Consider the following 27,314-nt stretch of genomic DNA (forward strand, 5'->3'; position numbering starts at 1 on the left):
AAAAACCATATGCCACTGTGACATTTTAGTCTGAAGTATAAACACCATCTGCTACATTTTCTTTCTCTGTAAGTAAATGATGCTGTGAAGTTGGACTTATGACTGGTTGTTTTTACTACTTTATGACTCACTGACCAAGTGCAAATGGAAACCTATTCCAACCCCAATTGCCTATGGCATATACTGTGTTCCAAAGGAAAACTTGGTTTTCTCGGATTTGCTCTGCTCCCAATCTAACATAAAAATAAATGTGTCTTTAACAAAGCTGGTATTTAAATTCTGACTTGAGGTACTTGTCTTGTTTATACTACCTACTGAAAGTCCAGGGCAAGTTCCCTTTTATTCTGGTGCCTACTGTTTTTTGATTTCTTAGATTGCTATAAGGTACCACCAACCAGATAGCTTAAAACAATGGAAATTTTTTTCTCTCCCAGTCCAGGAGGCCAGAATTCAAAATCAAGATGTTGCTAGGGTAGCACTCCTTCCAGAGACTATAGGGGAAATTCTTCTTTGCCTCTTGCAGCTCGAGGTGCTCCTGGCATTCCTTGCCTTTGGGCCGCATGCCTTTAGTCTCCGCCTGTGTCTCCATGTGTCCATTTTCTCCTTGTGTCCAAATCTCATTCTCTCTTCTCTTACAAAGCCACCAGTCTTTGGATTTAGGGGTCACCCTAAATCCATGATAATTTCATTATGAGATTCTTAGCTAGGATAGATTCTTAGCTTAGGATATCTCCAGATATCCTATTTCTGGACATTTTGGGGTTCTAGATGAACACAAAATCTTGGGGGACACATTCAACCCACTGCACACATCCGAGGCTGTTTGAAGAATGTTTATTCATGGAAGTGTTCATGTGTCTGCTTAGGAACACCAGTGATCAATAGTTTTCCTAGGAAACTCTGCCCTGGAATTCTTCCATTCCTCAGAGTAGCTAGAGCCAAACCCCAAGAGGGGACATGGTGGAGACTGAGATGGGAGAAGGCAGAGGTTGGGTCACAGAGGAACTTGGTAGGGCATGGCGAAGACTTCAGAGGAAGTATGATGAGAAGCCACTGAAGGATTTTTAGTAGAGTGTGATGCCATCTGATTTGTTTTTGGCCAGTTGACTTTGACTCTATGCACTTAGACAGGGCAGGCTTGGGCAGGGGAGGACAAACAAGAGTAGAAGTTTCAAAACCAGACTCCCAGGGAGACTGAGCAAGAATGGCGAGGTGTAGACAATGATGGCTGCAGGAGAGGTGGGGACGTGGTGAGAGGGGATCAGATTTGGTATATATTTTGCAGAATGAGTCAGTGTGACTTGCTCCCAACATAATTAGCTGGGGAAAGAGGAGTCGCAGATGATTCCTGCCTTTGCAGCTTGAATAACAGGACTGGGGAGAGTGTTTACTGAATGGTAAAATGAGGAGGAGAGAAGTTGGTTGGAGACAGTGGAGGGATGTAGGGCCAGAGCACTGCTGAATGTGGTAGATATGAGAGGGCTGTTATCCCTCTGAGTGGAAATTCCAGTATATGAAATATATGTGACTCTGGAACTCAGGGGGCCAGTCTAGACTAGAGAAACACTTTCAGGTGTCATTAGCCCATAGGTATTATTTTAAGCGACAGAGTTGATTGGAATTACCTAGAGAATAAGGGTTGAGAAAACAAGACTGGGAGATTGAGCCCTGAGAGCCCCCATCATATAAAGATCAGGGGGTAGAGGGGAGAGCCAGCAAAGGATGCTAACAAAGCAAGACTGATGAGGAACAAGGAACACTAGGAGAGTGTGATGGTGTTCATCATGTTTAATGAGCAACTGACCTGAATGAGGGGCCTGCCTTTTAAGTACCTAGATGCTAATCTGTACTTCTGTTCTATGTTAAGTTCAAAGAGATTATTTCATAACTGGACCTATGGGTTAAGCCATTTTTAATTGCCATCTTTGTATGTCAAAAACAAATATATGGAAGCAATTTTATATGGTTCTAACCAAACATAAAAATTACCAAGCAATGAAATTCTCTTTTCCTCTTCCTCTTAGAAAATATTAGCATTGCTAGTTTTTATGGAAGGGATCCAGCTTTTTCTTTCCTGATGATTTATGTGCCTGTGATATCCATCTGTGCTGAACTCTAACTGGTCTTCACTGAGTCATAATGAGAATTCCTGCTTTTTGTCCTATAGGAAGAATATGTGCAAGAAGGCATTAGATGGACACCCATTGATTACTTTAATAACAAAGTTGTATGTGACCTCATTGAAAACAAAGTTGTAAGTATCGGTCTGGTGTGTCTCTTCACTGTTCACAGGTTTACACTAAGTGAGTTTTTGTTCTCTCTGTCATTGTATTAGAATAGAGAGAGTGATTTAAAAAAAAAAAAAAAGAATAGAGAGAGTGAGAGCTCTGATTGAAGAGAGAGTTTTTTTGTTTGCTTATTTGGTTGTGCCTGGTCTTTGTTGTGGTATGTGGGATCAAGTTCCCTTGCCAGGGATTGAACCCAGGCCCCCTGCATTGGGAGTGTGGAGTCTTAGCCACTGGACCACCAGGGAAATCCTCGATGCAGAGAGTTTTAGCAACTACATTTATTTTGCTTATACGTATATGTGTGAAAGCAGGGTTTTATTCTTACAGTTAATATATACATGTGTATATAAGTACATTGTCAATTTATGAAGGGAAGTCATTACTGAATTTTAAGAGGAGACAGTCATCACTTATGTTGATGGCATAGTGTATGAAGAGACATAAAATTGGCCCTGCCTTCCAGACCATTTATACAACTTCTAGGACTTTAGCCCTAGAAATTATTCAAAAGAAAATAAAAGGGCATAGACACATTTATACAGTACTATTTTGTTTTTTTATAAAAGTCCCAAACTGGAAATGGTGAAAACATTCATAGAGAATTCGGTCCTTAAATAAATTATAGCATACAAGAGCAGGGAAATATAGCAATCAAAATAATCAGTATAAAGACTGTGTAAAACAGGAGGATTATTTATAAACTAGTGCTATGCAGAAAAAGTGATATATGATAGAATGTATCCAGTATGTAACTGTATTATCCATGTCTATATGGGCAACAAGCTGAAAACAAACATTAAGAAATGAATTGGGGTCAAAGAAAAATGGTTTTCTTCAGTTTTAAAAATCAACCTAGTACAATAAGAGTGAGCAGATAATGATCTTTCTGTGTACGACTTTGAATAGAACCTCGGGAAGTTGAACTTTTCTTTTTGAAAATGGACTTTGTTCCATGGTTAGACCTAAGAGGTGGCTCCCATTTGGGATTATTAATAGCATCCTTCCTCTAAGGGAAAGACTGACTTCCAAGATGGTATCTTAAGTCTCGGGAGCTGTTTCCTTGCTTATGGAAAGACCTAATGAACATAGTATGTTTTAGAACAGTCAGTGAATTGGAGCTTTGCTTTCTTGATCCCATCAGAACCCTCCTGGAATCATGAGCATTCTGGATGACGTATGTGCCACGATGCATGCGGTGGGTGAGGGGGCGGACCAGACGCTGCTCCAGAAACTGCAGATGCAGATTGGGAACCATGAGCACTTCAACAGCTGGAACCAAGGCTTCATTATTCACCATTACGCTGGGAAGGTATGGCCAGGGATCAGGGGTTCAACAAAGAGGACATGACCTGTATTAAGCCTTTGGGTCTGTAATCTGTTTTCTCCTGAGGCAACTGAAAAGTGTCCATATAGTTTTATCTGCCTCTCTGTGTTTTATTGACCCATCATTCATTCATTCAACTTGGGGCTTATGAAATATTTGGAGAGACAAACAAAAGATAGTATACACTGCTGCGTGTTTTTTAACACGAATCACCCTTATATAACATAAGCATGAATCAGCATATATATTAACTGCTGAAGGAATGAGCTTTCATCTTGCCTCTTATGCAAGCCTGCATTTTTTTACTTGCGCATCTTCCTTGGGAGTATAAACAAGGACCAGGGGTTTGTTCTTATAAAATTCATGAGTACTGTGTGTTACTGCACTACCAGGCTTTGTGTGGGTGCTGGTGATATGCAGATAAGTAAACTGAGGTCATGATATTTGGAGACTTCACAGTACTGTGGAAATTCATTGGTTTCACTCTTCATCCCAATTAATCTCTTGTTAACCAGGGAGGATCCTTGAGCATGAGGCTGTAGCTAAATTGATCTAACTCTAACACCATTCATAGGAGAAATCAGAAAGCCTCAGATGACGTGGCCCATTGCAGTGGTTTAGTGTGCTCACTTTCATTTTATTCCATCTTAGCTAAAATTTAGGGAAAGAATTCAGTGTATTATTTACACACCCGTATATCTGTAGAAGAAGGACTATGTAATCGTGAGAGCTGGGGGCCTGGCGATGTATCTTTTGGATCGTGTATGCAATCAGCATCTCCAGGCCATCACCAGCTAAGTCATCTAGCAGGTAAAACATGCACAGCCTTAACGTGACATTTCAGGATAAAAGCCCATTTGTTACATCTGAAAATATACATATTCCGTGAAAGATAGCCATGCTGGCTTGGATGTTTTGTTCAATGAAATATTTAAAAGATAAAATTTGATTTCTTTCCATTCTTGGCAAGGTATCCTATGACATGGATGGCTTTTGTGAGAGGAACCGTGATGTGCTTTTTATGGATCTGATCGAGCTTATGCAAAGCAGTGAGCAGTAAGTGTGTTTGCCTTATTTGACACAGAGGTTTGATCAGATTTTTAGTATTAGGACAAACTTGTGATGTTTAAATGTCAGCATTTTGCTTCCTTGTGCTGTTAGGTCTGAGTTATCGTTAGACAATTTGACTTCTTAAAATAGTAATCCCCCCAATCTTAGTCTCTCCCTTATCCTTAATACGTCCCACCCCACATTCTAAGTGCCATCTGCAAGCCCTTCAGGGTCTCCAACTTCATCATGTTCAATGGTATTATCTAGAAGAAGTGCCCATCCTGGGATTGGGTTGGGATAGCCATGTAATCTATGAGTGGAATAGTCTGGTTCTGTGAAACTTTGCCCTTGGAATATCGTCCTAAGAATTCTCAGTCGCTCAGTTTTTAAAAATGCTAATGACCAACCTAGATAGCATATTAAAAAGCAGAGACATTACTTTGCCAACAAAGGTCCATCTAGCAAGGCTATGGTTTTTCCTGTGGTCATGTATGGATGTGAGAGTTGGACTGTGAAGAAGGCTGAGCGCCAAAGAATTGATGCTTTAGAACTGTGGTGTTGGAGAAGACTCTTGAGAGTCCCTTGGACTGCAAGGAGATCCAACCAGTCCATTCTGAAGGAGATCAGCCCTGGGATTTCTTTGGAAGGAATGATGCTAAAGCTGAAACTCCAGTACTTTGGCCACCTCATGCGAAGAGTTGACTCATTGGAAAAGACTCTGATGCTGGAAGGGATTGGGGGCAGGAGGAGAAGGGGATGACAGAGGATGAGATGGCTGGATGGCATCACTGACTCGATGGACGTGAGTCTGGGTGAACTCTGGGAGTTGGTGATGGACAGGGAGGCCTGGTGTGCTGCAATTCATGGGGTCGCAAAGAGTCGGACACGACAGAGCGACTGAATTGAACTGAACTGAAGTGAATGGAGTTGCTGAAGCACTTGAGAAATGGCTCAAGAACTCAGGAAAGGACACTCAGAGATCCATTTTAACTCCCCAGACCTTGACTAAGCTATGGTCATAGAAGCAGTGGGAATACCACACAACACCCCCACCCCCCCGCTGCCCCCCCCCACCCCCTTGCAAGCTGCTGGAGCAGTCAGGACCAGCTTTGCCATGTCCTTTCCTTCCCTGTTACCTGCAAAGGTCCCCATGGTCCTGGGTAATGGATGCCAGGCATCATTTACATGACCAAGCCTCTCTGTGCCAGGCAAATACAATATTACAGACTTCCAGTTTTTACAAATTTTAGAGCTTCCTCCAAGTAATAGTGTCCTTTTGGTCTCTTACTTCAGATATAATATCAGGGCTAACTGCTTTAATCAACAGTTGCAAGCATGATTATTTTCTAGAAAGGGCCTGACTTCGATGAAAGCAAAATCGAGTTTCATTTTTGGTCCACAGTTCAAATTTCTGCTCTGTTTAATCCTCTACCCCTCCCGCCAGCCTCCACTCCTCCCCAGCCCGCATCTTCCCAGGCTTGTACTTCCTTGGCACTCACACCCCTCACTTCAGAGATTTCTTCATTCAAAACATAAAAATCTATTTGCTCTTAAAAGGTCAGGTAAACCACAAGTCCTGGCTTGTGGGGTTTATGATAATCAGGGGCAGACATGCTTTCAGAGATTTTTTTTTAATTATTAAAATTACTGCCAACTTCAAGAGCTATTGATGCTCTTGAACTTGTATCGTGTAGTCATGGTCTATTTAGAAAACACATGTGCTGTAAAAATCTGTAATTGTGTCTGGTGAGGTTACGAGTAGATTATTGCTGGGGAGACTTCCTGGAAAATTCATAATGCCCAGTAAGTCACTTGGGCTTCCCTGGTGGCTCAGATGGTAAAGAATCTGCATGCAATACAGGAGACCTGGGTTCAGTCCCTGGGTCGGGAAGATCCCCTGGAGAAGGAAATGGCAACCCACTGCAGTATTCTTGCCTGGGAATCCCATGGACAGAGGAGCCTGGCAGGCTAACGCCCGCAGGGTCGCAAAAAGTCAAACACAACTGAGCCACTAGCACTGTTAATACTACTAGTAAGTCACTTAGGAGGAATTTACATGGATCACATTCATTCCAGCAGTCAGTCAGTCAGCAGCTGTTTATTGAGCACCTACTGTGTTCAAGGTAGAGGTCATGTTCCAGACACTGGGTACATTGCAGTGACTAAGACAAAGTCCTTGCCCTGTGCCCTTTGAGGCAGGCATATCAACAGATGCAGCCCAGTTACACTTCCTAATGAAGATACATTCAGCCAGCAAAGCATTAGTGAATTAGCTTCACTTAAAATTGCTCATACTCAAAAGCACAGTTCGTCAGGGTCTTTTACTGGAAGGAAGGGATGGTAGAAAGAGTGGCCTATTGGCATCTAGTGGGCAAAGGCCACTGATACTGTGAAACATCCCATAATGTGTAAAGCACACACCACCCCTCACCCCGGGGTCCCAACACAGAATTATCCAATCCCAAGTATCCTTAGCACCAAGGTTGAGAAACCCTGCTTTAGAGCAAAGCAGAATCTGCATTGAATCTGGACAAGTCACACACAGCCTCGTGCTGTGGCCTCTCTTATTTAACTCAGCAAATTCACACTCAGCCCCCTCTGTTGTGTCCTGCTGCCAAGGTGTGTCTCAATAATAGTGGGTGGGGAAACATGAAAGGCAGAGTTTAAAATTTTATTTTTCCAATTTTATTTTCCAAGATGTTTCTGTCTTAGAATTCTTTCTCAGTGTTCCTCTTGTCCACTGCTTTATTATCCTACATTTTTAACTTGATGGCTTGTGCTTTGAGTCAAGTGGCCATTCTGTAGTCAAGGTTCTGTGCTTCTGGACGATTCTCACTTCTCTATGGAAGAAGGTGTTCCAGCCCCCGAGGTACTTGCTGATTGCTAATCCATTCTCTCTCTTTTTTTTCAGACCTTTTATAAAGTCTTTATTTCCGGAAAATCTGCAAGCTGACAAGAAAGGCCGCCCAACTACTGCCGGAAGCAAAATAAAGGTTTGTTCTATTTTGGGAAATTTATGGATTCCTGTAAGAGTTAGGATTTTCTGGGACTCAGGAACTGTCGTACCCCTGGGCCAGGCTGAGGTCAGTGAGATGCAACAGATGGGTTACAGAAGATGGCCAGAAGTGATGTTGCCGCTTGAGAAAGGGTTACAGGATGCTAGCTGGATTTGACTTGGCTGTACTAAAACCCCAAAGGGATATTAAGTACCTCGTAGCTTAATAGTCAGCAGATGATAATCAGCTACTTTCTAAGAGGAAATGGCTTTGCCCTGAATCTAGGAGAATTCACATTAATCTATTAGAGAAATTTTATGATCTAGAGCCATATTTTGGATTTTGATGACAGTTTTCCAGACTAGACCCCCAAACTCCTCCAAGTTCTTTATACTACCTGAAATTCTGCTGAGCCTTTCAAGGGGGTTTATGCACCTTCCTCACTGGACCTTGCAGGCCCTTCTTTTTGTGAATTACAGGCATCTTGGCCCCACAGTATCTCAGAATCAAAGGAATTCTTAGGGTATCTTTTGTTCTTCTTTTTTTTTTTGGCTGTGCCTTGCAGCATGCATGATCTTAATGGCCAGACCAAGGATCAAACCCATGCCCCATGCATTGGGATCTTGGAGTCTTAATCACTGGACAACCAGGGAAGTTCTCTTAGTGTTTCTTGGAAGCCTCTCGTGGGGTGTGCACTGAACTATCAGAGGCCTTGTGTGATAAAATTGTCCCTAACGACACTCTGAATTTAAAGGTTGTGTTGAACATACTCCATCATGTAATTTTTTGAAAACCAGTCAGCAAACTTTTTCTTTTTTAGTTATACCAGATGAAAACACTTTTATATATTCATTTAAAATTTTTATTTTATATGAGGGTATAGTCGATTTACAATGTTGTTTTAATTTCAGGTGTACAGCAAAGTGATTGAGCTATACATATCCCATATAGGTTATTGCAGAGTATTGAGTAGAGTTCCCTGTGCTCTACAGTAGACCCTTGTTGATTATCTATTTTATATATAGTAGTGTGCATATTAAAAATGGTTTTTTAAAGAATCATACCAATTAAATACCACTCTGTCTTCATAATCAATGGGATCATCAAGTGATTAAGAGTAGGGCCCTGGGGTTCATCATTAGTGTTCAAATCTCTCACCACATGATTGCCAGAAAATTACCTAAATTCTCAGTGCTTCTTTTGCCTCTCTGTAAGGTAGAGATTTTAGTACCTAATCTCAGGGGGGATACTGTGGTAATTAATTTCATAATCCATCTAAGGCACACACTGCCTGAAACATAAACACAAAAGCATATGCTCTCATGTTACGTATACTCCATCTGTCCCCTCCTTCTCTCCCAGCTTCTTCATCTCTAGATAAATCTCAGTGGACACTTGATGCGCCTGTGCTGACTCTCCACCTGGACTGTCCTCCCCCCACCAGCTGTACAACCAGATCCTACCTGCCCTTCTCACCCTTCTCGATAACCCCAGCCCCATGGATACGGTGGTTGTTCTTGTCTGTTCTGTTCACTGGCTTTTTCTTCTCTGAACATTTCAGGAAAATGGAAGCCTGCCTCCCTAGCCTCTGAGGACACAGACGCTGTCATGTCACAGCGATAAGACAATCCCATCCAGAGGGGCCTCAGGTTTTGTGGAGGAAGTCAGATGCAAGCCGGGTCTTGAGTTAGAGGGTAGAGTCCACTAGGGGATGAAGGACAATCCTGTTCAAGGAACTGGAGGCATAGGATGTCCTGGGACGGAGTTTGGATGGAGTTCAGCGCTCACAAAGCCCCACATGTTAACCTCTGTGCACGGCTCTGACTCATGCCGTCACTTCTGGGTCCTGGAAGAGGATGCGCTTTAGGCTGGAAACTCTGGTCACAAGACTGTCACACAGTCACATCCAAGGGGCCCAGATCATCAGGGCTGCAGTGACTCACTTTCAAGTGGTCTGGGTTCTCAGTCCAGCTTATTTCCTATGAAAAGCAGGGTGGGGGAGGGGCGTTTTTCTCCTCCTTGGAAGACTTGAACCCTTTGCCTCCTTCTTATTCTTATCTAGTTGAATGCTCAGAGTTGCCCCCTTCCAGGCATACTCAGAATGTTCCATATTGCTATGGCTGGGGGAGTCAGCAAGCTTGTTTAGGGAGCCTGGACTCTACCTATTCTCACCTTCAATGGTCCCTCCTTGGTGAACCATGTGGCCTCTGGCTGTCTGATGTTCTGCCTCCACATAGGAGTGAGTCTCCCTGTTTTATGTCTCGTAAGTCACCTCTTAGAGATGCATAGCTCTGGCCCAATCTCTTACATCTTTCATATCCTCAGTATTTTGCAGATGCTAAGCATCATCTTTTTAAAAAAATTTTTTATTGAAGTATAGTTGATGTACAATTTGTGTTAGTTTCAGATGTACAGCAAAAGGATTGTTATACATATATATGTATAATTTTTTATGTTCTTTTCCTTTATAGATCATGACAAAATATTGAGTATAGTTCCCTGTGCTATACTGGCTGCCCTTGTTGGTTATTTTATATATAGTAGCTACATATCATCTTAATATCTCTGAGGTGTAAGTGTTTAAAGGGATCCTGCATTCCTTAGAATAAAAATTAATGTTCAAGGTAGTTTTAATATCGGGTATTTTGTGTATTCTAAGTCTTTAAAATGTGAAAGAGTTCTGTAGAATTTAATTTATAGAATATTTGGTGAGAACTTCCACTCTCTTTGTTTATAAAGCGTATTCTTCATTTAATAACATGTGATTATTGAGGCTTTCGTAAATTCTACATTGTCATGGCTAAAAGGGACCAGTTTTGAAATTAGAGCCAAAGGTTGATGCTGTTGGGAGATAGAATGGAGCTCAGAGTCGGCAAAGTAGACTGGGCTGGTAGCTTTGTCTAAGTGGGCCTGGCCTCTAAAGGAGCAGATGTGGCAGGAGATGCAAGTGCCATGAGATAACTGGGCCAGTAGACATTGAACATCCATTCCAACCTGCAGATCGAGGTAGTAGAAGTATTCTAGTTCTGCTTAGTTTACAGATGGGCAACTGTGGTCCAAAGAAATTTAGTGATTTGTTAGACAGCTTGCAAAGAGCAGAGCCAGGATCCTAGTTCAGACTTGCTAACGATCTACGAGGAGGGTAGAATGAGGAGCCGGCACCCTAAGGAGTGTCACCTTTGCTTACTGTTTGGTCTGCATATCTTGATGGCCACTTCTGCTCAGCAGGTAGCTTTGGAAGCTTTCTGTTCTAAAGTCATGGGCTCTTCTTGTCTGGAGTCAGAGTAAATTCAAACTGTGGCTTCCCCACCACCTCTGGGGACATCTACAGTTGACCCATAGCTAAGTACAGGATAATTGTGATGGTTAAGATAAATTCTTGTTTGCTCAAATTAATTATCCCACAACCTAAAGGCTTCTGTCTAATCCTAGCCCTCCCAGTTAATTCCTTTTGGTATTACAATAAATTAGTCATTATCTTCCTTAGGAAGGAGGAAGGCATTGTGGTTAGGAAAAAAACTTGCTAGCTCACAGTCTTGGGTTCAAGCCTCACTGCTGTTGCTTACTAATTGTGTCATCTCGAGCAATACTTTATTTAAGGCCCCGTTTTCTCATCTAAAAAATGGGAATGATAATCGTGAGTCATAAATAAGAAAACCCGTGTCTAGTCCATGAAGCATTTTCAGTACATTACTATTTTGAGCTGGAAAGAACTGTGTCAAGTGGCATATAAACTTAAGTCAAAATTGCCCCTGTGTTTTCGACTTGCTCGGAGAAGGCAGCAGCACCCCACTCCAGTACTCTTGCCTGGAAAATCCCATGGACGGAGGAGCCTGCTGGGCTGCAGTCCATGGGGTCGCTAAGAGTCGGACACGACTGAGCGACTTCACTTTCACTTTTCACTTTCCTGCATTGGAGAGGGAAATGGCAACCCACTCCAGTGTTCTTGCCTGGAGAATCCCAGAGACGGGGAGCCTGGTGGGCTGCCATCTATGGGGTCACACAGAGTCGGACACGACTGGAGTGACTTAGCATTTCAACTTGCTAGGTTGAAAAGAGATGCTCTTAAATGCTTAGGACTAAATAGTGTGCCAAGTTATTCTTAAAAATAAGAGTTTGGGATTTAAAAAAAGATGCAATCTCTCATAAACAAGGAAGAAAAGTCAATTTACATTGTTATCATGGAGCTTTGCTTTGCTCATACAGCCTCTGCACCTTTGCTCTGAATTCCAAGCATTGCAAATAATGCCATATTCTGCATGTCTAAATGGAGAACTTTTGCTTTGAATACACTAGAGTTTTTCTCAAGGGTTTTGGATTTCCCAAGCCCTTGAAAATAGAAAAGTCCTAATTGAAAGAGGGTTGTCTACTACAGGCAAGTCCCTTCTGCTGACTTGGTAATGGTTTTCTGGCTTTAGAGATCCTTTCCTCTATTTTCTTTTAGAGGTTTTCTCTTTTCACGCTGATTTGCTTGGAATGAGAGTTTGTGTGTGCCCTGTTCTTGGATCCATGGGGTGTACTCAGCTGTGGGGATAGAAATGCTGATCTAGGCTCTGATGTGTTTTTCATTTGAGATACTCATGATTTGAAATATGTCATGAGCAATTGTAACTCTATTTATGTGGCTTTTTCTGCTTGAACCCAGTTCCATCGTGGGTACCCAGTGTGCAGGTAGTGAGGAATGATTTTACATCGAATATTTTAGTTTGCGAAGGAGTATGTTTCCTGCTACACTAAAAGGGCTCCAAGTCAGCAAGTCTGTAAAAAGACGTGCTGAGGAAGAAAGTGAATGAAATGGCATTTATTATGAATGCCATTTATAATGAATTCTGCCATTTATAATGAATTCTGAAATTTTTATGTGTCTCCCACCTTTTAATTGTGACTTTCCATCATTTTATTAAGATGATTCTTCATTGGTTGGATTGCCTGGAAAGAGTACAGGGGGTTCTAATGATTTATCCTTGCAGATAATTTGTGTACCACCTCTCCCTCCAGAGTTTATAATAAAAATGTATTTTCAAAAGTCCTCAGTTGATATGAAATTAACTAAAGTTGTTAATAATTAGCATGCTTTCTTATTTCTCTTAAAAATATGTGTCTGGATATACTGGGTTTGGTGGATTCTTTTTTGCTTTTATTTTATTAACTATACTAAAAAGGCCTCATTGTTGTCAAAAATTTAATTTCAAATGCACTTGTGAGTGTTCAGATCACCGTAATAGTCAATAGAGCTTTGAGAAAGTGTAGTATCCCTGAGTTATATCTAATGAACATACTGTCATGAGGATGAATTTCTAGCTGCACATTTGCACACAAGTCTCCTTGGAAAGCTGATCTACTTTAGAGCACATTCCATGTTTCTAAATGATGTTATTCTTCCTTTCCAGAAACAAGCCAATGACCTCGTGAGCACCCTGATGAAATGTACACCTCACTACATTCGCTGCATCAAACCCAACGAAACCAAGAAGCCCAAAGACTGGGAGGAAAGCAGGTATGGCAGAGGCACAGGTGGAGGTCAAGGGCAGCTGACATCAAGGGCAGCCTCGGCCTGTTTTCCCACTGCTCAAGTCAGGCCATCTGGCCTCTTCCCCAGGCAGGAGCAGTTTCAGTTGTCTTCAGATGTGTTTTATGTCTTCATGTCTTAACTTCAGGAAGAAGCCTATGTATATATCATTTTCCCCTCCTTGTTTTTTCCTGAAATGTTGGCAGTGCCCTTCAGTTCAGAATTAGCGATTTATAATGTTGATCTTGGCTAGTCCGGGGGCAAATGGAAAAAAGAAAGCAAACCCCAGCACAGCAGAGTCAGGATGGTTTTCAGATTAGTTTAGGTCCTGTGTAGACATTCTTAGTGCACTCGGCTCCTCGTCAGCACCCACAGGATGTGGCCTGGAATGCTGAGCTCAGGGTTGCAGGTGGGGTTCTGCAGAGCTAGTTAAAAAATGATCTGTCGTTTAGTTGCTTATGTGGGCAGAGGGGCTGTAGGCTCTGTAACCCCCAAGCCCGGTGCTGATGAGCAGAGTGACTCTCTAGGAGAGAACCAGCCCAAGGGAAATGTGAGGCATATAAGCAGTGAGCCATATCCTCCCTGGCTTCTGAGGAGTCCTACGTCACATTTCTCCTACACCTGCCATTTAGGGATGTGGCCTCTGCAGGATTCAAGGGGGATGATTGAGTAGGAAAATGTTAAGATGATGACTGGAGAATATAGGTTTTGTATCCAGCTGGGGAAATTCCTCCTGTCTGTAGGAACACAGGAAGCAGGGCTGAAGAGAGACCCTGTGAGTGACTTGCACTAGAGAGAGAAGTCCTACCACCGTCACCAGATGTGATGGACTTGAGCATACTGGTGTTCCTGTTCATACTAGAATTCATGCTGGAATGCCTATCTTTTTTTCTTTTTTCTTTTCTCTCTTGGAAAAAAACATAGACTCTTCTAGGTATCAAGTGACTGAGTCAAGGTTAAACTCCAATGGGAAGACCAGGATGAAAATTCCTAGCTGCTCATCACCTCCCCCGAGGGACCTGGAGGGTTCATTTCCCATCTCCCCACCAACACCCTTTCCAGCCCACAGCAGACAGATAATGCTTGATCATTTCCAGGGAGGAAAAGATAAATAGGAAGGAAAACGCCCAGGTGTGAGCACTTGCTGTCTCACACAGCAATCCTTCTTTGTATTTTCACTCTCTGTGGTGCAGCCTAAGACTGTTTTTCTCACCTTAAGGTGCTGCTGGGATGTGGCAGCCTTCTGTTTGGTTGTCTTACAATATTCTGAATAATGTCATCAATAAGTGCAGATTCCTAAGACATCTTTTTTATAGAATTACTCAAATTTTTCAATTTAAAATAATCTAAGATTCACTTACAATATTATCTGTAAATGACATTCATGCTCTGATGGGAAACCCATTCCTCCTGGGTCATCAGCTCACCTTTGGATACCTCTTGCCACCAGCTGGCACTGCAGCCCTTCTCTAAGTGGGTTTTATTCTATTCAGCCAAAAGAAGCATTCTTGGGACTCTTCTGTGTGATGGTTCTTCTGCTAGTTCAAGGCAGTTGCCATGTTTTCCTGGGATCTTCTCTTCCGTGAACTCATCACTTAGCCACTCCAGCCATTCCTTTGAAGGAACTGGATGTGGAATCCAACCTTGCCCCTTCTCAGTCATTCCTCTGGATGTGCTTAAATTGCCCTCTGCTTTTCTGAACTGTGGCACACACTTTTTCCTTTGATGTCAAGAGGATAACAGATGGAAAATGTCTGGGGGGTTTTGCCTTCTGACACTAGTTCTCAAACTTGAGTATGCATCAGAATATCCTCTGGAAGGCTTATGACAGGGCCCCATTCCCAGAGTTTCTGGGTCATTGAGCATGGGGTGGGGCCTGGGGGTCTGCATTCTTAACAAGCCCCCAAGTGATGCTAGTAATGATGGTCTGGGCCTCATATTTGGAGAGCAGCTGATCTAGAGCTAAGTTCTAGCCTAGGATTTGGAAGAACTATATCCTGTGCTGGTCTGTCACCAACTAGTTTGAGTGAAGCACTTCATCTCCTGAGTCCTCAGTCTCTTCCTCTTTAAGTAAGAGGGTCAGGCCAGAGAGGGACTCCTTCGGTCAGACAGAATGAACACCCCCAGATCTGTTCCCCTGCGTCTGCCATCCTGCCTCTGCCCGTCTCTTCGTCACTCCTGTGCTCACTCACCCACACTCACATCTCATGCACATACACACCGAGTAGAAGGGTGGTGTCATCAGCAGCCTCAGAATAAATTACAAGAGTCTAGAAAGCAGAGGGATTGCTAAGAAGTGCTGGAGCCCACCCTTCCCCCTACTTCAGACTCACTCCAGCTTCTCTTCCCAGCAAACGTAATCATGACTGAAAACATCTCACTCATCCTCAAATGCAGTATCTCCCTGGCACGCTCTCCCCTGCCCCACGTATTCAGCTCTGCTGACAGGCACTCTAATGCGGATATCTTACAGTAGCTGCTGGTTGGAAGTTCCTCAATCATGATGCCACCTTCTCAAAATCCAAACTGAGTCATTGGAATATCAAAGACTGGAGAAATGAAGACGGGGTACATTTTATTCAGTAAATTTTCATAGAGTTTCCACCAATGGTGTCCCCCTCGCTCACTTTTTTTTTTTTTTAATCACATCCCTTATTTGAATTTCCGTGAGGAACTTCCTAGCATACACTCTTGTAAACTGGTGTTACAAAGACTAAGGTGTTCCTTAGTCAAATGTTGATTTGTGTTTCCAGTAGGATGGCATCCTGGGATCTGCCCTCATGTCTTGGTTCAGGTTTACTGTGACCGATGGTTTCACTCTGGGGTTTTTCCAGTTGTTCAGTAGTAAAGAATCTGCCTGCATTGCAGGAGACGTGGGAGATGCGGTTTGATCCTTGGGTCGGGAAGATCCCCTGGAGGGGAAGTGGCAACCCACTTAAGTTTCCTTGCCCAGAAAAGTCCCATGGACAGAGGAACTTCATGGGCTGTGATCTCTGGGGTCAGAAAGAGTCGGTCGGACAGGACTGAGCGACTGAGCACGCCTGGTTTCAGTTCATTGTGAGCATGAAACTTCAGGGTCCACGGAAGGGCGGTGTGCTTCATTGGCAGGGATCACACGGTCAATTGAAGTTCTCGGCGGACAGGGTTACTCATTCCACAAGTTTATGGCGTGTAGTTTATTTTTCTTTTCCTGTTGGAAATGTGTCTTCATTTGGCTTTGGGCAAACTGCCTGCCCTGGATTCTGAATTACTGCCCTGGTGGAGTTCTCTGGCCCTGACCTTCTTGGGTTAATGGCTGAGGACAGTCTTGAAAGAGGACTCCTTCTGAAAGGAGGAGACGGCTTACTCAGGAGAACAACAGGTATTGCCAGCCTGGCTGATGTTTACTGAGGAGTGATGGTGCTCCAGGAATATGTAAAAAACATGGAATTGTAAACATAACACAATATTAATACTTTGAACCAGTTGTCCGGTTGACAAAAATTCCTAATGATGAAAGTTGTAATGAATGGAGCAATGCTTTCACATGAGGCATATTGTTTTCCATGTGATTCATGAGGAAGGAACATTTCTTCTTGAATCAATGGGTGATGCATTCCTGCCTCAAAGCTTGGGGTATAGCCAGTATTTGTGAAAAAGACTTAAAATGAGCAGATATCTCTAATTGACAGCATCATGTGTAATTTCCTTAATGGAGAAAAGGTCGATGGTGAGTTTGGGATTTGGAGGACGGGAAAAAGGAAAATTATGTTCCTGACTCAGGTTTCTACTCCTTTGGTTTACCAGATATGTGTGAATATTGTATAATCTGAGGACCAGCTCAGACTCAGATTATTATAATTTACAATCTTTTTTAATATGCTTCCCTGAAATGTGGAATTGGGAGTTTGTGGGTATAGTGGGTAGGAGAATAGGGTGAAAAGATTATCCAGTCCCATCCTGGCTCTCTCTCTCCTTTATAGGGTAAAGCATCAAGTAGAATACCTGGGCCTCAAAGAGAACATTCGCGTGAGGAGAGCTGGTTACGCCTATCGGCGTGTCTTTCAAAAATTCCTGCAGAGGTAAGACTGGTGCCTTGGGACTCTTTTATGTTTTAAACAGGCTTATTGAGATATAATTCACATATCATACAATTCACCCACTTGAAGTATACAATTCAGTGGCTTTTAATATATTCATAGAGTTGTACATCCAACAATAATGTGATAGACATCACATTTGGCTCTTTTGAATAACCAGTAATGTGTCTATCAGTGTTCACATACACATTTTTATGTAGGCATATGTTTTTATTTCTCTTGGGAACATACATAAAAATGGAATTGCCAGGTCAAATGGTAATTATGTTTGACCTTTTTGATGAACTGCTATATGTTTTACAAAGCGGCTGTACCATTTTACATCCCCACCAACAGTGTTTGAGGGTTCCAGTTTATGTGCATCCTTGCCAATGTTTGTTATTATCCGACTTTTTGGTTCTAGGCATCCCGGTTGGAATGAAGTAGTTTCTCACTGTGGTTCTGATTTGTACTTCCCTAATGGAAGATATTGTTGAGTATCTTTCCATGTGCTTATTAGCTGTTAGAGAAATGTCTGTCCAGTCCTTTGATCACTTTTAAATTATTTGTCTTTTTAGTATTAAGTTATAATAATTCTTTTTAACATCATTTATTGTGAATAAATCATTTTAAAGCATCATTTATTTTAAGTAAAAATCAAGTATTTTGTCTGTTTAGAGTGATACATCAGTTCAGAAATTCATGGTAATTGTGACATGGGGAGAGACTGACATTTAACTGACTGAGCAAATTAATAGTGTGGAGACAGTTTCAGGAAAATATTTAATAAGCTTAAGGTATTTAACCTCAAATTTTTTGTCCAAACATAAAGTTAAACTGATTTTATATTTCTATTAAAGTGCATTTGGCAGGATCTGTGCTAAATTGTTCTTACTTTGTGTTGTTTTTAAAAAGGATAAAATTTAGTGTTCTTAAAATACGACATGATTCTAATTTCTCTAGTGATTCTAAATTAGTGGAGTTTCACTGATGTTCCACATTTATTTAATTTCCTTTATGAAAGAAGGAAGCCATATTTACTGTTTTAATCAGAAAATAATTATGTCTTCCTGGTATATGATACAGGAGCAAGATATAAGAACATTTTTCTTTAATTCAGATTTTATGTAACACAGAGGTTTAGGAAGGAGAAGAACTTAATTGCCATCTTTGAAATCCAATATTTCTAATAGAGTAGCTTTCCCTTTGAGGATGTTGTTTCTTCTGCCGGGAGATAGGGATGGCTAATCTACTGCTTATCAATATGGGTCATCATCTGTGGAAGGTCATTGATGTGGAAGGTCAGGAGAGGCTTGGCCAAAGGGTGGATCGTTCTGTACAGTAAAACGTCATTGATTTTTGTCCCCACACATTCAAGATTGCTGATGATTTTGGAGGCTGATTAAACTATCACCATCAGGGCTCTCTGAATTAAAAGGCCCACTACACCTCTAGTGTAAACACGCAATATGAAAAGAAGTCTTTAGGAAGGTTAGAAAATAAATTTGGAGTGCTCTTGCATCACTGTAGCAGTCTCCATTTGCTGACAAACAACTGAGATGTTAATTATGAAAGACTTGCTCTTCTTTAAACAGATGGCCGGCACTAGCTTAGGACAGGATTTCTCAACCTCAGCTATTGGCATTTTGGTTTGGATGAGTCCTCGTGTGAGGCTGTCCTGGACATTGTAGGATGTTTAGCAACCTTCTTAGCTTCTACCTACTAGATGCCAGTAGTACCAGCAACCCCGCCATCCCACCCTTATTTTCCCCAAGTAGTGACACCCAAAACTGTATCCGGACATTGCCCCATGTGGCCTGGGGAGACAAAGGCAGTTGAGAGAACTGTGGCTTAGATGATCGTTAATATTTTTTGCAGAACTGCATTTCTTTGAAAATACCCTTTTTTAATTAAGAGGGAAGAAAGTTAAATACAGAAAATAGTGAATAAGAAATATTTCCTCCAATTTGCTTTAATTTCAAAAGGCTTGCCCTCAACAATTCCAAAATGTTTCTAGTTTTATTCTCCTTCAATATTTTTTCTGTACTTAAAAAACTTTTTCTTTTTTATTTAAAGTTCTTTTTAAAAATTAATTCATTTTTGGCTGCCCTGGGGCTTTGTTGCTTTGCACAGGCTTTCTCTAGTTACAGAGAGTGGGGGCTACGCTTCGTTGTGGTGCACGGGCTTCTCATAGCGGTTGTGTTTTTGCAGAACACAGAATCCAGGTGTGCGGGCCTTGGTGGTGGTGACCCATGGGCTCAGGAGCTGTGGCTCACCAATTCTAGGGCACATGGTCATAGTTGCTCGGCAGCGTGTGGGATCTTCCCGGGACAGGGATTGAACCCATGTCCCCTGCATTGGCAGGCAAATTCTTTACCATTGAGCCACCAGGGAAGTTCCTGTACTTAAAAACTGTTTATTCGATATTTTCAGATTCTTTCTAATTGGCATTGCTATTGAAAACAGATCAGATTTTTTTTTTTAATGTTACCTAAATTTTTTTTTTTTTTCTTTTGAGAAACCAGTTCCTTCCTTCCATATTATTTAAAAACACACTGACAAAGCTGACTTCCGTAAGCAGTGCTGTGAGCTCCGCCACTCTGCGGGGAGCAGGAAGTCCATGCTCTCGGCCAGAGTGTCTGGGGTGCCCTGAGCAGGCTGCGTTACTTGTTTGCAGCAGCTCCTTAAATGAGCTGTGAAATGACCTGGATCTAATATCCAGGCCTCTCTCAAGTACCAGGCTAGCTGCATGGCTGCACGAGCGGTGCTTTCTTGTGTGCCTTCCAGAGTCAGCGTTTAGTGCATGTCTGTTATGCCCTTTGTGTCGAGCGCCTTTTTCTGAAATGATTTTATCCTTAGATGCCTTCCTGCTTAGCTCTCCTGCTGTGGGCTTTTCCTTTTAGAAGAGACAGACGGCCTCCCCGTCTTACACAAAGCAGACGCTTGATGTTGTCATATTTTTGTTTTGTTTTGATTTGAAAGTACTGGGAGGATAATACAAAGTTCAGAAAGAAAATTTGTTTTTCAGTATAAAGTATGTGTTTTGTCTCCTACTCAAAAATGGCTACAAGGCCATATATCTGTCAGTGGGCAAGGAATATTTTTCCAGAGACAGTGCTGTTTTCCATAAGGTGTATGAGTCTGGGATTGTAACAGGGTTTGTCCAGAGTCTTTCAGTCCCTTTCTCATCCTGTGATCCACTGTGAGTAATTAAATCAGTTTATACCTTTATTATCTCAAGCACGGAGTATAGCGAGTGTCCTGTTGGCTCCTGGGACTTTTTAGTGTCCTTGGAGGTCAGACACATCCTTAAATCCAAGTGCCAGAAGCTGGAGGTCACAAGTTTGGGCTGTGTTTCCTCTGAAGAGGAACCATTGATTTCGTCATCTGGGCAATTACAAGAACCCTTGCAGGACTTCCCTGGTGATGCAATGGTTAAGAATCCACCTGCCAGTGCAGGGGACACAAGTTCGATCCCTGGTTTAGGAAGATCGCACATGCCTCAGAGCAACTAAACTTGTGGGCCACGGCTACTGAGCTCATGCTTTAGAGCCTGTGTGCCACAACTACACAAGCCCGTTCACCCTAGAGCCCGTGCTCCCCAACTAGAGAAGCCTGCGCACCATACCCAGAGAGTAGCCCCTGCTTGCTGCAACCAGAGAAAGCTTGTGAGCAGCAACAAAGACCTAGCACAACCAAAAATACATTTAAAAATTTTTTTAAAGGAGCGTTGCAGACTAGGGGCAAGGAAGGGAATTCTAGGCAGTGACAACAGCCAGTGCAAAGGCCCTGGGATGAAATATTGGTCTTAAATTGAAACCACTTGATGAAAGGGGTGTAAGTCATTAGGCTCATCTCTGCAGAATTATCAAAGGCATCTATTAGGCAGCATCCCATTGCCTTGTGAACCCATTCCCACCAGTATGTCCTGGAGAAACATGAGTGAACAGGGTGTACTTACATAGTGAGAGAACATTGTACTAGAATTATGCTCTGGTCTCTCCAGTGAACTACAAAAGGAAGTGAGGAGACTGCTGCCAGTCTTCCTAAAAGCAAGGGAACCTCCACAAGTGGTCCATGGTCAAAGGGACAGGCAATTCCCCTGTCTTTCCCAGACCCAAACTCTTAAAGGTCTTGTCAGGAAAAAGGAGAAGAAAAAGTCTCTGGAAACCAAGTTCCTTACTATTAAAAAAAGAGAGAGAGAAATACAGTATTATTTTAATAGGGGATTGATGTGAATTGCAAAGAGGTACCTATTTGTAGTTGCACAATAAAAATACTTTGGTTTATCATTTTGATTGGATTAAATCAAGCCAGGCAAAATCTCACTCTTCGAAGAAACGTGTCACCTTGTTGGTCTGCTCTTTCCTTTTGCACCCATACCCTGTGTGAGCTTTCTCCCTCCTCCCTGTAGATTGCAGATACATTACTACTTCTTCACCACTGAGATCCCCTAGTAGCATCTCTGCTGTCAGTCATTTCTATGAGGCTTAATTGATGTAGCTGACTTTATTATGCCACGTATGAAAAGTATTCATGCTAATATGTGGCTTCAGGTAGACATTTTCATTTTTAAGCTTTTTATCTCTAATTAGTGAATAGGAGGATTCACTAATAGGAGGATTGCTTCTCGAGGAAATTTATATTATCAGGCAGAATGTGGATATTTAGGAGGAGCATAGAGGGTCCCTAGAATCACCTTAGTCCTAACCAGCTGGCTCTAAGTGTGTGATGTACCTGGTTGTGTCCCCTTAGACAGCCCAGGATCCTGAAGGCAGGGTCTCCTTGTCAGGGTTCCCTTCTCCCTTTGATGCCATTAGTGAATCTACTCCTTGTAGTAGCTTCTGGGAACATAGGAGGAGGGGGGCTTCTTTAGAGGCCTGGGCCCATTCATTGCTTATCTTCTAGATGTGCCTGCACATAGAACACACCCTCCAATTTCTCACCCATACTCTCCTCTAATTTCCCCTCCTTCCCGCCATCCTTCTCTCCCTTCCTTCTACCTCAAGTTTTTGGTACCTTTTGTATTTGACATTCTGTAATAGGCTTCTCTCTCCCCTATTAGGTTAGCCTTTTATATAATTGGGCTTCCCTCACAGCTCAGTTGGTAAAGAATCCGCCTGCAATGCAGGAGACCCTGGTTCAATTCCTGGGTCGGGAAGATCTGCTGGAGAAGGGAAAAGCTACCCACTCCAGTATTCTTGCCTGGAGAATTCCATGGACTGTATAGTCCATGGGGTCACAAAGAGTCGGACACGACTGAAAAACTTTCACTTACATAATTATGATGTTTCTAACATAGACATATGTAGTAGACTGTATCATCTGTAAAGGAAAGGTTTACACGTATACTAATCCATGTCTTGTATGTACTGCCGTGATGAAAGAAACAGCTTGGGGTTCAGATCCCAGCTCTGACGTCTGCTAGCTGAGTAGCCTTGGGTAGTTCTCTATTTTCCTGTCTTTCCTGTTTTGCAAAATGGGAAAACCAGCTGACTGAGGTTGCTATAGAGATAAAGGAATCTCCTGCACCAAGAACAACACCTGATGCAGAGAACACCCTTTAGTTACAACAGGTTACTCTTTCCTGCCGTGTTCCTGGCATTGTATCAGGTGCCAGATGTGCGGGGTGAGCCCCATAGATATGACGCCCCCTCGTGGAGCTCCTATCCCCATGGGGGTGGCATAAATTACCCGAATAGGTACAGACATGACTATCGTTACAAATTGATATATACTCTGAAGGCAAAATATTACTTTCTATGAGAGAAAATAGCAAAGGGGACAGTTTTTGCGTGGGTTGTCCAAAAAGGTTTCTGTGGAAGCGTCGTTGAAGGGGAGGACCCTCCCCGCTACACCCCCGACCCCTGGGTAGGAGCCAGCCCTCTGAGGGGTTTGGAGACCAGCACATCTGCCAGAGAGAATAGCACGGGCGAAGGCTCTGAAGAAGGAATGTGTGCAGGAAGAGGAGGCCATCCTCCCAGGAGCGGGGTGAGCCAGAGGAGAGCAGAGATGAGACTGGAGAAAGCTGAGGACCAATCACCAGGGCCTCCTGACTCAAGATGCAGAAACCGCCACAGATGAAAGCTGATCCATCATCATCATAACAGCTGCTTATGGGGAGCTTCATAAAAACTCTTCACGTTGACTGTGAAGTGCTCCCAAGAAATCAGGGGAAATCAGTGTTGAGAAAAGACCATTTGATTTTGCCAGAAGAGTGTCGTTGGTGACCTTCAGCAATGCTATTTTTAGACAGTGGTAGAAAGGAAAAGCAGATTCTCTCCAGGGCGTTAGCATGGAAACGGTTGGAGAAGGAAAGAGTAGGTGGCGGCTCTGAAATGGGCATACCAGAACCAGTGGGTTTTTGCAGTTGTCAAGGTCTACGCCTGAGCCTCGGAAGGGAGGCAAGGGGATGGCTAGGACTCCAGCAGCACCAGGTGCCTTTGGGGGGCGTCCAGGCCCAGCCTGATCCTTCTTTTCCTGTTTTCCTCACAGGTATGCCATCCTGACCAAAGCCACCTGGCCCTCGTGGAAAGGGGACGAGAAACAAGGCGTCCTGCACTTGCTGCAGTCCGTCAACATGGACAGTGACCAGTTCCAGCTAGGGAAGAGCAAAGTGTTCATCAAAGCCCCCGAATCTGTGAGTTTTCTCCGGGCCACGCCTCTCCCTGTGGCCCCCCTCTCAGCCCCCTCCCCACAGCGAGGCTGGCTTCTTTACTTCATCCTGTGGTTCCTGTCTTAAATGTCAGTTCCTCAAAGAAGGCTTTCCGCTGCTCCGAGTCTATGTGTGGTTCACGCCCCACATCCTAGCACCTTCAGAGTCCTCAGCTTGGATACAAAACCATCATCACAAGAGCTTTTCTTTTCGTACTTATTGTCTCTCTCCCATTCTAGGTGGTCATTGCCTTGAGGTCAGGGTCTGTTTTGTGAGCCTTTGTGTACTCAGAGCTTCGTGAGGAAAGTGGCTCAGAGGAGGTGCCCAATAGTTATTTTTAGTGTCCAGTAGTGTCCCAGCTAATAGGTACTTCTTTGCCCAGAAAGGAGGCTTGGGTTAACCTACATCCTCACCTGGGTGACACCAAACAAATCATGTCCCATAAAGGTGGAGCAGAGCCTGGGAGTGAGAATTCCCAGGACTGTGCCTTGAAGACCATGAGGAAGCCCAGAAAGGACTTTGAGGAGACCAATAGATAGAAGGAGAAATCTCCAATCTTAAAGGATACAGATATTTACCAGTAAGGAACTCAAAACACATAGGTTTTACAATTTACAAACTTATCAGACCTCCACAGATTAATTGAGTAGAACTTTAATCTTTCCTGTGGAGCATCTGGTCACCCTGAGCTGAATGATTGTTCACAGGATGTTCTCAGTCTGAGCAGGAACCCAACACAGCCCCTCAGTCCTTCTGCCCCATAGCTCTGGGGCTGTGGAATGAAAACAATTGCAGCTTAAAAATGAAGACAATTTTTAAGCTGGAGAAACTGCTGGAACTAACCAGGGGTGGGTATCACCATTTCTTGAGGTTCCTGTAATAATCACAAGGCTATTTTCAAGAGTCTATGGAGACAGACTTCCCTGGTGGTTCAGTCGTTATGGCTCTTTGCTTCCACTGCAGTGGGGCACAGTTTTGATCCCTGGTTGGGGAACTAAGATCCTGCATGCCATGTGGTGTAGCCAAAAAAAAAAAAAAAAAAGAGTTGGAGGTGAATTTGGCAAAAGTAGTCACCATATCGCCAAGAGACCCTGCAGTGTTGGTCGTAATGGAAACCCTTGCCTCGAGGCAGATTCTGGCCCTGCCATGCGTTTTCTCCACTAGAAGGGGCCCTATCACTCCTGTTCTGCCTGCCTCCCAGCATCAGCCTGAGGTCAGAAATGCTAATGGTCGCAACTGAATGACTTTAAAGGCTGTTAAATAAGTAAGTGGCACACATCGATAGAACCTGTATGATAAGTTTGTGGTAGCATTTTCCACTTTGAGATATTTGTAGCTTCACAGCAATTTCATTTCCAAATATAAAATGAAAATGTTGTGTCATACACCATTAAGCAACCCACAGAACAGTTCCTGTTCTTTCTAAAACAGGCTGGAGTGATTTATCGGTACAATGGAGAACTCTTCTGTTTTATACCCTCTCCTCTGTTTTTACTTTTTCGACTTGCTGAATTTTCACAGAAACAGCCTCAATGTTTTTCGTGCTTTTTTTTTTTTTTTTTCTGATTCAGTTGAGCTTTGAGATTTTACTTTCAAATCAAGATTTATTTTTGGCTTTTCTTTTCCGTGTTTTCCTCCCAGTTGCATTTTTACCTTCACTTGACTCTTCCTCTCCCCCATTTTTTCACACACACACCCATCATTACTACTGTGTCCCCTCCCTGCATTACTCATCCATCCACATCTAGCCCTGACATTGCAAACACTTTTACAAAAATTGTTTTTAGGGACTTCCCTGGCAGTCCATTGGTTAAGACTCCACGCTTCCACTGCGGGGGGCATGGGTTCCATCCCTGGTTGGGGAACTAAGATCCCACATGCCACAAGAAAGACATGGCCAAAAAAAAAGATTTTAAAAAATCTACCCTGTGATTTTGCTTTAACTTTATACTAAATGTGCTGAATTTACAAAATAACCCATTTGCTTTGAGAACCCACATTAGGCATCAGAGAGTTTGGTTTTGTTACATGTGTCTATGCTTTTTGCTTTTCTCTTCTTCTCCCTCTCTCTCTCTTTCTTCTTGAACCTCCCTGATTTCTAACCCCTATGGCTTTTGGAAAGAACCTAAAAACCAGCTCATCTTTGAACTGGTCTATAGGAAGTTGGGAATTGGTTGACTCTTCATCCTTTCTGAGTCACAAGAATATTTTCTATGACGCTCTTAAAATAGTTCTGGGAAAGAAGAAGAAAACAAAACTTACTCAGAAACCCAACACAGAAGATAAGAAAACACCAATGGATAATCTTCCAGGCAGTTGCTGGGCTCAGATTTTTAAACATTCTGTCCAATTGTTGAAAAAATCTTTTGTCCTTAAAATATGCACCTTTGTTTATTGTATACGGCACTGAGGGCTGTGGAATGAAGTGCCCCTCTCTTGATACGTTGAGTTTGAGGTGGAGCTGTGAGAAGCAGAAGTTGAATGTCAGGAAGAGAGATCACTCGCTCCAGGGTACAAACCCAGATAAACTGAGACAACAAATCAAGCCCAGCTGCCTTCAAATCAAATTTGCCTGTTTACTTCTGGAATGTTTTTACAGTGACATCCATCATCATTACTTTGGGTTTTTATTGGTCTGTTTTTTATTCCTAGAGAGTCATGTAAACTACTTCCTAGGTGAATGAGAGTTTCCCACCATTTTACGAGTTGATTAGATGCAGATTCTATGTCCAAGTGAGGAGGAGCCTGGCAGAACCTGAAAGACCTCGGTTCACTTTCCAGCTCCACCCAATCTTAGTACTGATGTTCTTCTCTTTAAGTTGGAGATAATGCAAATAAGCGGTACATGTAGTTGTTGAGTGGTTGAATGAAGTAATGTGTGTAAAGCATCTAGAATGATTCCTGATCCATTGTGGGTACTCAGTTCATTACAGCTGTTTGCTGTCATCTTCGTTACTCTAGAGCTTTGGTGAGTGGTGTACAACAGTATTCATCATTAAGATGACCTGAGTCTCAAGACCTGCCAGTGTCTGATATGAGCCTTTAACCACATCAGTCTCAGCCCCTCTTGGTGAATCCAAGTCCTTATTAACACATCATAAGTCCAGCTCCAATCACTGGTTATTGTCCTCTGCCCAATGGCTCCCTGTAGATTTCTGTGAGGTAGGAAGTCTGTACTTTCATGGAACCAAAAGTTGGGCAGCCCTCTTTCCACAGCAGCACGAGCTTTCTGCAAAAGCTGGCAACTTCTAGTAAGAGGCTATATGCAGCACTAAAAGCTGCCTCCGTGAGCTCATTTGATCTAGCCACTTAATATCCTCTTTGGATCAAGGTGGGAAATAAATGGGTGTGTGTTGAATCACTCATTTGATTCTTACAGAGGTTTGGAACAAGGTAGAGCAGACACCATCATTAAGGTCCAACTGGGTACACTC

At 42.8% G+C, this 27,314-nt stretch overlaps 1 protein-coding gene across 4 annotated transcripts in view; it reads left to right on the forward strand.

Annotated features, from left to right (window-relative positions):
- MYO1E (myosin IE) overlaps positions 1 to 27,314 on the forward strand; it is a 216,949-nt gene that overhangs the window by 153,729 nt on the left and 35,906 nt on the right. For all 4 annotated transcript variants that reach the window (XM_055537799.1, XM_055537798.1, XM_055537796.1 and 1 more), the window contains exons 13-19: positions 2,168 to 2,254; positions 3,430 to 3,597; positions 4,583 to 4,668; positions 7,574 to 7,655; positions 13,049 to 13,155; positions 17,130 to 17,228; positions 23,721 to 23,865. In XM_055537799.1, the coding sequence (XP_055393774.1) occupies positions 2,168 to 2,254; positions 3,430 to 3,597; positions 4,583 to 4,668; positions 7,574 to 7,655; positions 13,049 to 13,155; positions 17,130 to 17,228; positions 23,721 to 23,865 (774 nt within the window). The remainder of the gene's footprint in view (positions 1 to 2,167; positions 2,255 to 3,429; positions 3,598 to 4,582; positions 4,669 to 7,573; positions 7,656 to 13,048; positions 13,156 to 17,129; positions 17,229 to 23,720; positions 23,866 to 27,314) is intronic.

This window comes from Bubalus kerabau, chromosome 10 (assembly GCF_029407905.1).
Source record: "Bubalus kerabau isolate K-KA32 ecotype Philippines breed swamp buffalo chromosome 10, PCC_UOA_SB_1v2, whole genome shotgun sequence".
In the NCBI taxonomy this organism is placed as follows: domain Eukaryota; kingdom Metazoa; phylum Chordata; class Mammalia; order Artiodactyla; family Bovidae; genus Bubalus; species Bubalus kerabau.